General features: G+C 40.2%; 1 protein-coding gene across 3 annotated transcripts in view; it reads left to right on the forward strand.

Moving 5' to 3' along the window:
* The window catches only part of LOC109391427 (armadillo repeat-containing protein 2-like), a 118,432-nt gene that overhangs the window by 64,995 nt on the left and 39,108 nt on the right, over positions 1 to 14,329 (forward strand). For all 3 annotated transcript variants that reach the window (XR_002125802.1, XM_019658982.1, XM_019658983.1), the window contains 2 exons: positions 10,380 to 10,525; positions 13,518 to 13,617. Coding sequence is in view for 2 of the 3 variants with exons in the window: in XM_019658982.1 (XP_019514527.1) it covers positions 10,380 to 10,525; positions 13,518 to 13,617 (246 nt within the window). In the remaining variant the exon portion in view is untranslated. The remainder of the gene's footprint in view (positions 1 to 10,379; positions 10,526 to 13,517; positions 13,618 to 14,329) is intronic.

The following is a 14,329-nucleotide window of genomic DNA, read 5'->3' on the forward strand; positions in this document are numbered from 1 at the left end:
GGGAACAGACAAGTTGCTGTCCTTTTGTTCTTCAGTCTAGTTGTGGAGGACGTTGCTTCACTGGCCCATGTTGGTATTATCATTGCATTATTCCCTGGTGAAGCAGTTGCTCACTGGTCATTGGACGGTCGCTCATGGCGGCTCATGGTAGCTCACAGCAGCCCCCTGCAGGCTCACTGCAGCCTAAGCTGTCACAGGCGACTCACGGCAGCCCAGCTCCAGGTCGAGCTGTTGTTCACCGTCTTAGCTGTAGAGGGCACAGCTTCACTGGCCCTCATGTGGGATTGGAACCGGGGCCCTACTGCTCAGAGCTGGAGTCCCAAGCCAACTCTTAACCAACATGCCACTCAGCCGGCGCTATTTCTGTATTTTTTAATTAAAATATTTGTTTGTTTGTTTGTTTGTTTTTTAGCTGAGCCATCCTGCCACCTGTTGGCAGCTCAGCGGCAGCTCAGCTCAGGCCGTGAATCAAACTGGTGACCCTGTTGCTCAGAGCTCACACTCTTGAGTGAGCTCTTAACCAAGTGAGCCACTCGGCCAGCCCTTAAAAGATGTTTTGATATAGTTTTTATTTATTTTTTTTCTACTTTCTAAGTCCTAGAGTAAAACTCTGCTTTGGCTGATCTGAGTTCACTCCTGTATTCTGTGTTTCACTCCTTCCCTACCACATAATGCATTGCCCTTAGGAGCCCTGTTAGTCCATTTGATGTGTGTCTCAGTGTGGGAACAGGGCTCAGTGCCACCATATGGACTAGTGAAGAGTGTGCGGACTCCGGAGCTCACCAGCCTGAGGTGGCATCTCAGCTCCGACACTGGCAGTCTTTTCTCTCTCTCTGAGCATTGCTTTCTTCATCTCTAAAGGACTAGCTATGCCTGGCTTAAAGGGTAGCTGGGAAAATTAAATAAGATTATCTGTTAAAGTACCTAGAACAGGACATGGCATATAGTTGGCACTCAGAAGAAATGTATTAAGTAAAATAAGATCAGAATTACCAAAACTTTAAAAGAGCAATTACTTCTGATGAGAAAAAAAATTAATCACGAGAAATTAAGATGGCAGAGTTAGAGATGGACTTCAAATCCTGGATCTTCTCTGGTTTTCTGGCCTTGACGAACTATATGGAGAAGAGTGCCCAACAGAAACTAAAATTGGAAGGGGGATATGACATCCAACAATTCAGGATTCTAGGTACATAATGAACCCCAAGTTCACAGAGCCAGTTATTCGCTACTTCAAGGATTTGGGGGGCTTAAGAGAGGCCTTTGAAATCTGGGAAATCAGTTAAACAGTAATTTAAATTACATTAGTAATTAAGGATTGAACCAAGATGGTTGGGGTCCTTTAAATCTTGCCTTAGTTATATGTAATAGTTTTAAAATGTAAAGATGAATCAATTTATATTTAGGTAACTAGTTATTATGAGTATGCAACTTAAGCTGAAAAGCATGTTAACTCTCTTCGTCTGGCTTACCCCTGCCTATGTGAAACCTGCCTGTTCAGATCATGAAATCAGAACCAAGGCTGTAATTCCACCTGATGGAAACTTGCTCTGGTTATTGGAAGAAATAAACTGCGTACTTATAAAATGGGAGCAAATGTTCCCCTGCTTATATTTCTTAAATTCTTACAGGTTATTTTATTGGAGATTTGATAATGAAACAGAAAAAAAATATTTTTAAGCATCTCTTTTGAATATTTTGCTTGAATAAGAAGCAGCAGATTAGGTCGTTTATTTTCTAATTGCTTCATTGAGGTTTATAATTTATTACAATACAGTGAAATGCTCAGATCTTATGTGTTTGATGAGTTTTGACAAAAGCATACGGTGATGTTACCCACACCTCTGTCAAGATGCAGAATATTTCTGTCACCTCAGAAATTTCCTCCCTCTTCCTGGTTAATTCCCACTTTCTAACCACCAAAGAGAACTATTTTCCTGATCCTTTTCACCACAGATAAGCTCTGCCTGTTCTAGAATTTAATAGAAATGGAATGTACAGTGTGTACTTTTTAGTGTCTGCCTTTTTAAAAACTTTTATTTTGAACTAAGTATAGATTCACAAAATGTTGCAAAAATAGCACAAAGAGGCCCTGTGTACCCATCACCCAGCTTCTCCCAGTGGTGACATATTACATAATTGTGCATTATTAAAACCAGGAAATTGGTAGGGTACAATACAGTTAACTACAGTACTGTCTGGCAGATTTTGCTTCTTAACATATTGTTTTTGAAATTAGATGAAACATTTTTCTCATAATGTTTGGTATTGGTTATTCAGCTTGCTGATTTTTATTAATGATGTATGTTTTGGGAAGGGGACACCGATTTTCTACTTGCAAGGTTTCCTTCTTATAAAGGAATCCCCAGTAGTATAACTAACCACCCAATCAGCATGAGAAAGCAGGCAGTCAGAGCCTACACTTCCTTTTCTTGGGTAGGAGCTACGTACAGGCAACTCATGTTTACCTCAGATTCTCCAGAGGCAGCACGTCTGAAGATTGGGGACACTCAGAGCCCCCAAACCTGTGATGCCTGGGGTTTGGAACTTGGAAATGTGAAAAACTAAGGCGGATGGGGTGGGGGAGAAGGTTATCACCATGGCTGAAGGATGTAGTTTATAGTTGAGGCAGGCATGCTTTCTAAGTCTGCACCCCCATGTTAGACTTGCCCACCCAGGGACAGGCTGCGCCTGGCCCTGGAGGAGCAGAGGTGAACACCCTGTGCTCACTAACAGGAAGTGAGGGGTGGAGAGTGGCCAGGAGTATTATGCCAAAGGATGTCTCCTCACAAGGAAGGAACATCAAGAGTGGGAACTATGTGTTTCTACACCTCCTGTTTCTGGGGGGAGTCATTTGCTTTTCAATCAGTGTCACACCTGCTCAGCTTCATCTCTTCATTGTAGACGTGTTAGTTGTGGTAATAAAGAAATGTCACTAACTTGAACATGTAAGTATGTAAATTGGTGTTATTACTTGGTAGTTGCATTACCTTTTCAGACTAGTTTTACCTTATTTTACTGCATTGGCATTCTATATATTTATATGACATTCACAGTTTCAAGTATACTGATACATAGAATAGCCACAACTAGAAGAATCAGCTACCTACTTATTTTACCAAGGTAACTAGTTGATAAAGAGGCAGTAAAGGGAGAAACGATAATAAACATAGGCAAATGTTAGAGTCTCAAAGTAGGGTGTTGAAGGTTTGAGGAGGACAGAAACATTTCCTGTTGAAGCAGGACACCCATGGAAGGAAAGTGCCCAACAGGCTCCATAGCCAGGCACCAAGCATTACCGAGGATTATGGGTTAATATTACTTTCATATGCATATATCTTAACACCAACAAAATGCTTAGGAGTTTTTGGTACAAGTGGTTTCATGTGTATCGTGGCGTCTTATCACTGGTTTCTTTCGTCTCAGCCAGAAGGGTACTAATCATATATGAAGCAATATGAAACTTCTTGGGTTACCACATAAGACTCTGGTTTTGGCATATATGTGGTCTCAATTGGGCACAATTCCAAAAAAACGAATGTGCTTTTATTAATAGAGGGAGATGGTTTTGCTGAGGTTGGAAAATGGTGTGGCTTTGGTCTTAAATCATTTGACACTGTTTGCGGTCTCTGGCGGCTATGTTCTTTCACATCATCAGCGGGAAGTGAACCATTTTGCAGTTGGCAGTTAAGTTGAGATAAAGCTTGAGGGATTTGGGTTATAGATATTCCAGATGATTGAGAAATAAAATGCTTTTAGAGACAGCCAAATGGAGTAGCGGAGACAACGGACAAGAGTCAGAGCCCAGGACACCCACCTGCCTGTTGCTGGTTAATTTTCTGGGCTTCAGTTTCCTCACCTGAAAAGTGGGGCTCATAATACCTTTCCTGTCTGCCTCATGGAGTTGATTTAGGGAGCAAATGAGAGATCAAGCTCATGAGATAGCTTCGCAAGCCATAAAGTAGCTGCGCAAATCCTTTTCATAGTAGCTTTTGATGTATAAAAATACATAAAACTGAATCTTGATGCTAATTTTGGTAGAGGAAACATAATAAATTTCCAAACTATTAATGGTACAGTTTCCGACTGCCTTATGTTCCAAAGATTTCTTTGAAAGATGGTTTTTGAAATTGGGAAAATGTTTCTCTAAGGAACAATGTCATGATTGATGGTGAATCTCCCAGGCTGGCCAGAATCCTGTTTAACTACTGATGCACCTAAACAGGAGTTGTGTGGTGGACTGTGAGCTATAAGCTCCTCTGATGTGGGGTCACTCTCATGGCTGAATTCCCTCCAAGGCAGAATCTGGTGAGTTCCCTGGGGACTGAGGACTCTGATGGAGAAATAGTGCAAAGGGAAGAGAGAGTTTCATCCACAAGGGACCAACCGGCCCTCCCCACTTTGTACCCATCCCAGTGCTGGGAATGGGGCCACAGCTGCTGGTCCCATGTTGTGATTCATAAGTCCAGTGATCTAAATCAGGAGGGCCTCGTAGTTTAAGAAAGAGATTTCTTGTGTTTACTAAGGGTTTTTAATTAATTAATAGTTGAAAACATAATTTGAAATTGATAATTAAGTACCTACAATTGATTTGAAAAAAATAGATGCTACATCTTCTGGCTTCTAATTTTGCTGTGCTAAAATGCTGTTTAAACTTTTATAAATTATCTCATCGCTTCTTAATATAATTTTCCCCTTTAAAATGGATCTCTCAATGTTGGCTGCACAGTAAGAACTTTGAGGCCCAACTATGTGAGAGACAGACCAGCTTTGCCAAACTCACCAGGTATTCTGCCTGGACATTCTGATGGGACGGGGGGAGGGGGAACAGTACCTCTTTTGATCAAGGAATCGGGAAATGGGGCTGGCCGAGTGGCACGATGGTTAAGAACTGGCTTGGGAAGCCAGAGTGCCTGGGTTCGGATCCCACATATGAGGGCCAGTGACACTGCCCTCCACAGCTAAGATGCTGAACAACAGCTCAACCTGGAGCTGGGTTGCCATGAGTCGCCGGCGACGGCGTAGGCTGCAGTCCCTGTGGCAGTGGGTTGCCATGGGCTACCGTGTGTAGCCAGCAGCCAGCGTGAGCGGCCAGCAGCCGCACTGAGCAGCCGTCCAGAAGCCGGCGACTGATCTGCCTCACCTGGGAAGAGCGCAATGATGGTGCCAACTTGGGCCAGTGAAGCAACATCCTCCACAACTAGACTGAAGAACGAAACGACAGCAACTTGTCTGTTCCCCTTCCCCAATTCCCCAGCACTGTTCCCTTCCCCCCAATACCCCAATAAAAATCTTAAAAAAAAAAAAAAGGAATCGGGAAATGCAGAGAGAAATAGCTGCCTCAGAAAACATGAGCACCGTAAAGTTGTAGGGAGTAGCTCAGTCATTTTTTAGGTGTAGATTAGTAACCAGAATCACACTGGAATATTTCTTCCTTGACATATACCAAAAACGTAGGTCCCCATTTGTCCCAGGCTTCCTCTAATAACTGCTGCTAAAGAAGGATCCTTAAAATTTTATTTATCCTCTTTGTGGATTATCAATTCCACATTCTTCTTTTTCTTCTTCCCCCTAGTTGTCTTCTGACTCAGTATATCTGTCCCAAGGGGTTGTGCATTAGGAGATGGGAAAAAGAAGAATTGCTATTCATGTTTTTCAGTTTGCTATTTCTTGGTGAGATGACAGTTAAGAGGTTGGGAATTGTTCCAATAAGTGCTTGAGAAGCTAACCAGGCATCTATGTATGCATCTAACTTTTACTTCCTTTTTTTTTCATCATAAAGTATTTGAGATGGCTTAAAAGAGCATATACAATAATATAGAAAAGTACATAACTAAGTAGAGTTAGGATACACTATAAATTAAGAGTAGAAAGTTAAGAAACACACGGATACATTTCTCCAAGCAGAAAGCTTGGACTTCGGTGAACTCCTGCTTTGGGGGCGGGCCCAGTGGGTGGGCTTTCCTGGGGGCTGGAAAACAAAGACTCCTACAGGACTCATAAATGATTTCCGCAAAAATATCTCCGTTAAAAGTTGGAACAAGGTTGCGAGTGAAGTGGATTGACTTGTAATTCGCCTTTACTATTACCACAGGATTTAGCTAGGCTCTCCTCCCACCAATATTTTTAACATTTTTTTCCCAGAAAAAGGCACTTGTTGGTGCTCAGTATTCGGCCCCACCCCACCCCCACAGTGAGAATGGCGTCTCACAGCCAGCATCGCCAAGTGGGGAGCCTTCATTGCTGTATCTGCTGGTGACCTCCTCCTGACCCTTCTTCCTCAGGGGTTTTAAACTCTGGTTTACCACCAGGCCTCAGCTAATCCAGACACTTTCTTGCCAAAGGCTTCTTAAAGGGGAAGAGCCTCCCTTTCCATCCCCCATGTCCCTTTATCTCCTTCCCTCTCTTTTCTGCCTTTCCCCTCCATTCCTCATGCCCCTTTCTCCTTCTGTGTTTCATCCAGCTAGCTTTTCATGAGCGTATTTATTGTCCTCTGAGTAGAAAGAGGAATAAGAAATGCCTTGTACCCTCGAGGAGCTCACCATGGGAGAGAAGGTGCATGAAACAAGCAGTTATGGTTCTGTGATGGGTGCGGTACAGACATCTTGAAGAGGATGGTTTGTTAATCTGGGAGATGAAATGATGAGCTGCTGAGACATCTTCACAGAGGAGAAGCGAGCCTGAGCTTGGTCCAAAAACACGAGCAGGAGGTGACCACGCTGGAGGAGGGGCACAGGACTATTTGGAGGAAGACATTCTGGGCAGATGCGATGGTCCGTGCAAAGGCTTGGAATTGTCTCAGGACAAGGACACTGTGTGTGGTGCAGAGTCTGAAAGATGGTAGGTGCGCTGGGGAGAAGGAGGCGGCGGAGATGAGGCTGGAAGGCTGAGCTGTGCTTTAGAGAGTGAAGAGATTTTACGATATGGATTTTGCCCTCTAGGCCACCAGAAGTCAGAGAAGGTCTTTGAACAGGGAAGGTTGGGTCTTGAGATGCTCCCTCTGGCAGCAGGGGGCCACTGTGGGGAGATGAGCCAGACTGAGAGAAACTGAAAGAAGCCCTGTCAGTGGGCTGTAGAATTTGGGAAAGAGATGAAGTAGGCTTAAACTGAACCAGCAACCTGGTGATGGGAAGAAGTAGGCGGGGTGATCAGTCAGGTGTGAAAAGTTAAGGGGGGGACATTAGGAGCCAAGAAAGGAGCTACTGTCATGAATGACATACATAGGGAATATACAGAGGACCAGTCCCTCCCACCTCCAGAAAGTCTGTTTTTCTTTTATCGATTATTTTTTATAGCTCTTCTCCTTCAAAATCATCTTAAAATCCAACTACCTCAGAAATATTGATTAATCCATGGTTTTATGATATCCTAACCATTTTATTTACTCCCAGCCTTTCCTTTGTAGGTATTCATCTATCCATTCATTGCATCTACAAATATTTATTGAGGACCCACTGTGTGCCAGGCACTGGATTTGGGGCTGGGGCCACATTGGTGAAAAGACAAAACACCTATGTCCTCACTTAAGCTGCTCATATAGAGGAGTAGACAGATAATAAGACATATTATATAACCTAATATTAAATAATTTGTATATGGTGTGTGAGGAAGTTTGAGGGATTGATAAGAATCAGATCATACAGGACCTTGTACATCATGGTCGAGAAATGGAATCTTATCCTAAGAGCAATTGGACAAAAAGCCCGCAGAGCTTTGGGTGACAAAAAGGCAGAAAGGCAGGGTTCTGGGATGTCTCAGAGGTTTGGGACTTGAGCACCTGGGTTAATGGTGGAGTCATATATTGAGGTATTACTGTGTATTTATCAAGTGCGTGGTATATGTTTCACATATATCACTCTGTCAGCATCACACAAGTGTGGAAATATTCGAGGTATCATATCTAATGCAACAGTGTGCGTTCCACACAATGATATTGCAGTAAATGCACAGGGTTTTAATTTAAAATCAGATGACATGTCACATATAAATGTTTGCTTCCACTCTTGAATTGGGCCATTTGTAAAAGTAGCATTTTGGGGGCAAAATGAGCAGTCTTAACCTTTTCTGATGAGGTGAGTAAAAGGGGTGACAGGAAGAAAAAAACGGAAACAAGAAAATAAAACCTAAGAAAACAACTGTCCCTTGCTGACCATGTGCCCTGCCAGAGGGTAGATGTGGGAGCAAGGGGACTGTAGATCAAGCCGGCGATCTGTGAAGCCTTGGGACCAGGGAAAGAAGTTGATGCTGTGTGCAGTGGTTAGTATGGGTTCCACAGTCTCTCATCTCCACCTGCCTGGGTCAGGTCAGCATTCACGTGGGCATCTGAGCTCGTTGGTGTTGGAGTAGGAAAGCTTGTGAGTCATTTCTTGAATTGACATAAACCAGCAGCACTTGCTGGAGTGCCTGGGCTGTCTCTGAAGAGGGAAAACAGGTAGAGCCAGGGTCAGATGATGAGCATTTTCCATTGTGTGGAGGTAATGGCCTGTGTTGCCTAGAATGGTTTATTAGTCTTCACAGAAGACTCATTCCTTAGCTTAGGAGACAACATTGTACATCTATAGTTAAGTGAAATGCTCTTGTAGTTTGTTTCCCCTCCAGTGTTTTGGATACTGACGCTTTCAGGGAAATCATTTACTGAATTGCTGTATAATTGAATTGACTACAAAAGACTTGTACACATTTATTTGAAGCATTAGTTTAATTTTTTTTTTTGCTTTCCAGGTTATCAGTTATATTCTAACAAAATCTTTTTGTTACTGTCGTTACAAAGGAAAACTAATCAAAGATACATGTCATCTTAATAATTTTTTAAAGTGTATTAACTATGGTTATAATGATGCTTTATATTGACATAATGCTTTATAGTGTATAGAAGCACTGTTACATGGTTTCTACTTGATACACACAACCATCTTGAGAGGTAAGCAGGGACTGTAACCCCGTTTTCACAGATGAGGAAAGAGGGAGGTTGAAGAAAGAGTGAGTGCCTCAATCACATAACCAGGAAGAGATTTAGGACTTGAGTCTCCGTCATTTGACTCTAAGGCCAGTGATCTCTCTTCTACATTTTGGATGTGAAGTCCCACAACAAAGGTGAAGATAGCACCCAAGGAGGGGTTCTGAGCTGTTGTTAGGTAATTGGCACTGGCAATGCCATTCACCATCTTATCTCATTGGATCCTTACAATCCAGGGCAGTTATCACCATTCCAGCTTTACTGATGAAAAAAACATGCTCTGGAGGGTTAACTAACTAACCCAACTTAGTAAGTGATGGGGTTGGGGCTCGAGCAGGTTGTCCAACTCCTGAGCTGACTCTCTTAACCAGCAATCTGCCTGTACTATCCCATGAAAGAAGATCACACTGCATATTAAAATTATTAGATAACAGGGCTGTCCGAATGGCTCAGTTGGTTAAGAGCACGAGCTCTGAGCAACAGGGTTGTCGGTTCGATTCCCACATGGGTTAGTGAGCTGTGCCCGAGCTGAGCTGCCAACAGGCAGGATGGCTCAGCTGGTGAGAGTATGTGCTCTTAACAACAAGGCTGCCAGTTCGACTCCCACATGGGATGGTGGAATACGCCCACCCACAACTAATACTGAACACAGCACCTTGAGCTGAGCTGCCAATGGGTGGCCAGATGGTGACTGGACTTAGAAGCTGAGCTAGCTATGTCCTCCACAACTAAGATTGAAGGACAACAACTTGGGTGTTCCCCTTCTCCAATTCTCCAATAAAATCTTTAAAAACAAACAAGACAAAAACAAAAAATAAAAATAAAATTATTAGATAACAGCAACATCCATTTTATGGATTTACTAACTTGGTTTCTTCTTTACTTTTAGACAAAGCCTTATGTCAATAACTTTCCCGAACAGTTTTTTACAAAATCAGATTAATTTGCAAGAAATCAATACTTGCCTCTTAGAAGAAAATGAAACTAATGGTCTTAAATATCCTTTGGCCACAGCATTATTTGGTGCTACTTATAAGACTATGGAACGAGAAGTTTCAAATCTGTGGAACTGATGTGGCATGTCTCAGGGTCAATTGAAGACCTTATGACTGCCAACAAACCCAGATGATGACTTCTATAACCCTGGGGTTTTGGTATAATAATTGCTTATGAACATGAATATTCCAATTCTTTAGCTTTGAACCAAAGTAGATTTTCTTTGTATTCAGTTCTTGGTTTTCCTTTCATGCTACTTGTGCCTAGACCCATGTTCCCTGGTGAGAGATACATAACAGGGGCTTGGTTTAGCAACTGATATAATGAAATTTATGGGATGAATTGTGCTGTGCTGATTAGTGTTGCTAATTTTCCAGTTTAAAAAGATGATACAAACATGTTTTTGTTTTTGTTTTTGTTTCCCCAGATAACTGCTACTTTGAGAAACTTGGTTGATTCACCACTAGCAAGAAGAAAGTTGCTGTGTGTCAGTGCCCTTCCCCAGCTCTGCACAGTGATGGGACAGTACATGGATGACAAGGATGTCTGCACCAATATTGCCAGAATATTCAGGTAGGTAGATTAGGAAAACAAAGCAGCCTTAACAAAAATGCCGGTGCTTAGATTTCAGGTTCAGGCTATCTTTAATATTTGTGTGTGTGGCAGGTAAGTAATCTTCTTACCTCACCTAGCAGCAAAGGTAAATCTAGTTTAAAATGAATGATTTAAACTAATGACTTCATTTCTTATGTATTTATAATGTGATTCTAAACTCATTGGCTGTAAGTACTTTAGTTCTTTGGTGAGTTGTGAGTTATCCTAGTATTTTTACAAAATAAAAATTCATGTTCAATATTATTTTATATTAGTTTCATGTGTACAGCATAGTGGTTAGATATTTATATAATTTACAAAGTGATCCCCCCCAATAAGTCTAGTATCCACCTGGCACCACATATACTTATTACGATGTTATTGTTTATATTACTTATGCTGTACTTTACATCCCTGTGACTATTTTATAGCTACCAATTTGTAATTCTTAATCCCTTCACCTTTTTCACCCAGCCTGCCAACCCTCCTCTCATCAGGCAACCATCAATTTGTTCTCTGTATCTATGAGTCTGTTTCTGTTTTGTTTGTTCATTTATTTTGTTTTTTAGATTCCACACAATAGGTTGTTGCTGGTGTGTATGAATAGTATTGATGTTTACTTATTAATCTTGTATCCAGGGACCTTGATGAATATTAGATTTAAGATTTTGTCTATAGATTCTCTTGGATTTTCTATGTGAATTGTCTGAAAATAAGAATAACTTTTTCCCAATTATTACAACTCCTCATCCTTGTCTCTTCTGCTTTCTTATCACGTTGCTAGGATGTCCAGTACAAAGTTGTGAGAGTGTTTGGCCTGCTTCCTTTATCCCAACTTTAAAGGAAATATTTTTGTGGTTTACCAGTTGAAAATAATATTTGTTGCAGGGTTTTTTAAATACCCTTTAGAAGGTTAAGGAAGAATTTTCTCTGTTGATGGATGTTAAATTTTCTCAAACGCTTGCTCTGAATCTATTTTGATTATATGGATTTTCTTTTTTAATTTATTAATGTAGTATATGACATCAATAGATTTTCTCATGTTAAACCATTACATTTTGCTAGATTTGGTTAACTAATATTTTGTTTAAGATTTTTCGTCTATGGTTATGGATTAGATTGACCTGTACTTTTCCTTTGTCATATTGGCCTTGTCTGGTTTTAGTGTCAATTTTTGACCAGCCTCATAAAATAAGTTTGGAAAGTATTCCACCTTTTTCTCTTTTCTAGAAGAATTTGTGAAAATTAAATTTATGTTTTTCTTGAAAATTTTGTAGAACTTGCTTGAAAAGCTGTTTTATCCTGGTGTGTGTGTGTGTGTGTGTGTGTGTGTGTGTGTGTGTGTGTGTGTGAATGTGTGAATATTGTTGACTACTGATTCACTTTCTTTAGTGGTTAAATATCTAATCATATTTCCTATTTCTATTTGTGTCAGTTTCAAAAGTTATATTTTTATATGAATTTGTCCATTTTATCTAAGTTTTCAAACAATATAAAGTGTTTCCATATATTTTCTTACTATTCTTTTAATCTCTGTTGTATCTCTAATTATGTCCCCTTTTACTTATCTTACTTATTTAACAATTACTAATATAATGCCTACTATGTGCCAGGAAATAGTCTAAGTATTTTCCAAATACTAATTTGTTTACTCCTTATAACAACTTTAAAAAGTAGGCACTATTATTATCTTCATTTTACATATGAGGAAATTGAGGCATAGAGAGGTTTGGTAGTTTTCCCAGGTCACACAGCTAATAAATCATAGAGCTGCAATTCAAACCAGCTAGTCTGGCTCTCAAATTCATACATTTAACCACTGTTACAGTGCCTCTTCATTGTTGATACGATTTTCATTCCTAATTTTTATTATTTATGTTTCTCTTTTTTTCTTGATCAGTCTTGCCAAAGGTTTGCCAATTTTTAAAAATCAGTTTTTGCAAAGAACCAACAGATTTATTGATCCACTCTATTATATGTTTGTTTTCTATTTTATTCCCTCCATTCTTACCCTTATTAAATAATTGCTTTCATCTACCTTCCTTGGATATATTATATTTTTTTCTAACTGTTTTAGTTAGAAACTCAATTCCTGTCTTTTCAACCTTGTTAAGGCTATAATTGTTCTCTAAATATTGCTTTAGCTACATCCCACAAATTTTGATTTGTAGTATTTTGTAGTATTTGTAGTATATCTAAGTATTTTTTTCATGCTTTTTTGACCCACAAGTTATGTTTTTAAATTTCCAAAAGTGTTTTTTTATTATTTTAAAAGTTGATTTCTAATTTAATTACACATAGACGAGAGAATGTGACCTGTGAGATATTAATTATCTGAAAATTTACTGAGACTTATTAATGGCCTGGTACATGGTCAAGTTTTTAAAATATTAATAATGTTTTACCTATTAATGTATCAATTAATGAGAGATTTATGAACGTCTACCAATTTGGTGTAAGTTTGTTAATATTGCCTTGTGGGTTTTGTTTGTTTGTGTGCATGCTGGCTTTTTAAAGAAATATTGAAGCTGTTCTCAAGGCTTTTTGCTTTTAGATCTATTTTTCCTGATATTCATATACCACTAGCAACCTAGTATATTTAATATTTGCTGCTGATGGGGTCCCAGGGTATTTACTGTTTGATATTCAACCAGATTTTGTGTAAATGTCTTGGCTTGCATTTTCTGAACCATGTGTGATCTGTAAATTTATACCATATACATGTGTTAGAGGCTTCAGATTTCTCTTTTTCGAAGAACTTATTTTATTTTCCTGCTCCATGACCCCAGAGTCTAGAGCAGACAGCAAGCCTCCAAGAGCCTTCCCTGGACTGGGGTGTGGAGTATTTCTAGATTCCTTGTATGCATTGGGCAATGCTTTAAAGGTCTGCATTTAAAGCAACACTATGTGTACTTGAATTTTATGAAGAAAACAAAGTTTATTTTTATTTTCTTATTTGGCATCTCTGCAGCAAACTTACTTCTTACCATGACTGCTGTGTTGCCTTGGCCAACTATTCCAGATGTTACGCCTTATTTTTGAATCTGATAAACAAATACCAGAAGAAGCAGGTCAGTTCTTCATGAATTAAATTTTCCATGTGTCATTGCATCGGTATATTCATGTAAGCCCATGTGGAATGATTTATGTTTTAAATGTAAAGGTTTCTATTAGAAGCTTCCATTAGATGTGTAATGGGCTGCCCCAAGAAGCAGAGAATTACTTGCAGGAGTTGGGAAGGGAGTGGTCTGAGGCAGAAAAGGCCTCAGTAGGATGTCAATGTGATAGGATGATTCCTGCTTTAGGGAAGGGGTGGGTGGATTACCACAGTGGTGTTCTTCCCAGTGATCTGTATACCCCTACATGAGAGTCACCTTGGGGTGGGGGTGGTGGCATACTTTTCCAGATCCCACTGCAAGCCTACTGAGCCAGATGGGTGGGGAAGGGCCTGTCCATTTGCATTTCAACAAAAGCCACAGGGACTTCTGATGCCAGCCAAAGTTTAGAATACTCCTACATTGGGTATACTCTAAAGATTCTTCTAGCACTGAAATTCTCTAATTCTTTGACCTTGTGTTTAGAAGATGAAATTTCTAAGTAAATGTTTAAAGAAAATAATTTGGTTTTAACGGATTGAGCAAAAATGCATATAGTTGTTTAAAAAAAGGAAGAACTCGGGCCGGCCGAGTGGCGCGATGATTAAGAACTGGCTTGGGATGCCAGAGGGCCCCGGTTCGGATCCCACATATGAGGGCCAGTGACACTGCCCTCCACAGCTAAGAT

Source organism: Hipposideros armiger, unplaced genomic scaffold (genome assembly GCF_001890085.2).
Source record: "Hipposideros armiger isolate ML-2016 unplaced genomic scaffold, ASM189008v1 scaffold_292, whole genome shotgun sequence".
Taxonomy (NCBI): domain Eukaryota; kingdom Metazoa; phylum Chordata; class Mammalia; order Chiroptera; family Hipposideridae; genus Hipposideros; species Hipposideros armiger.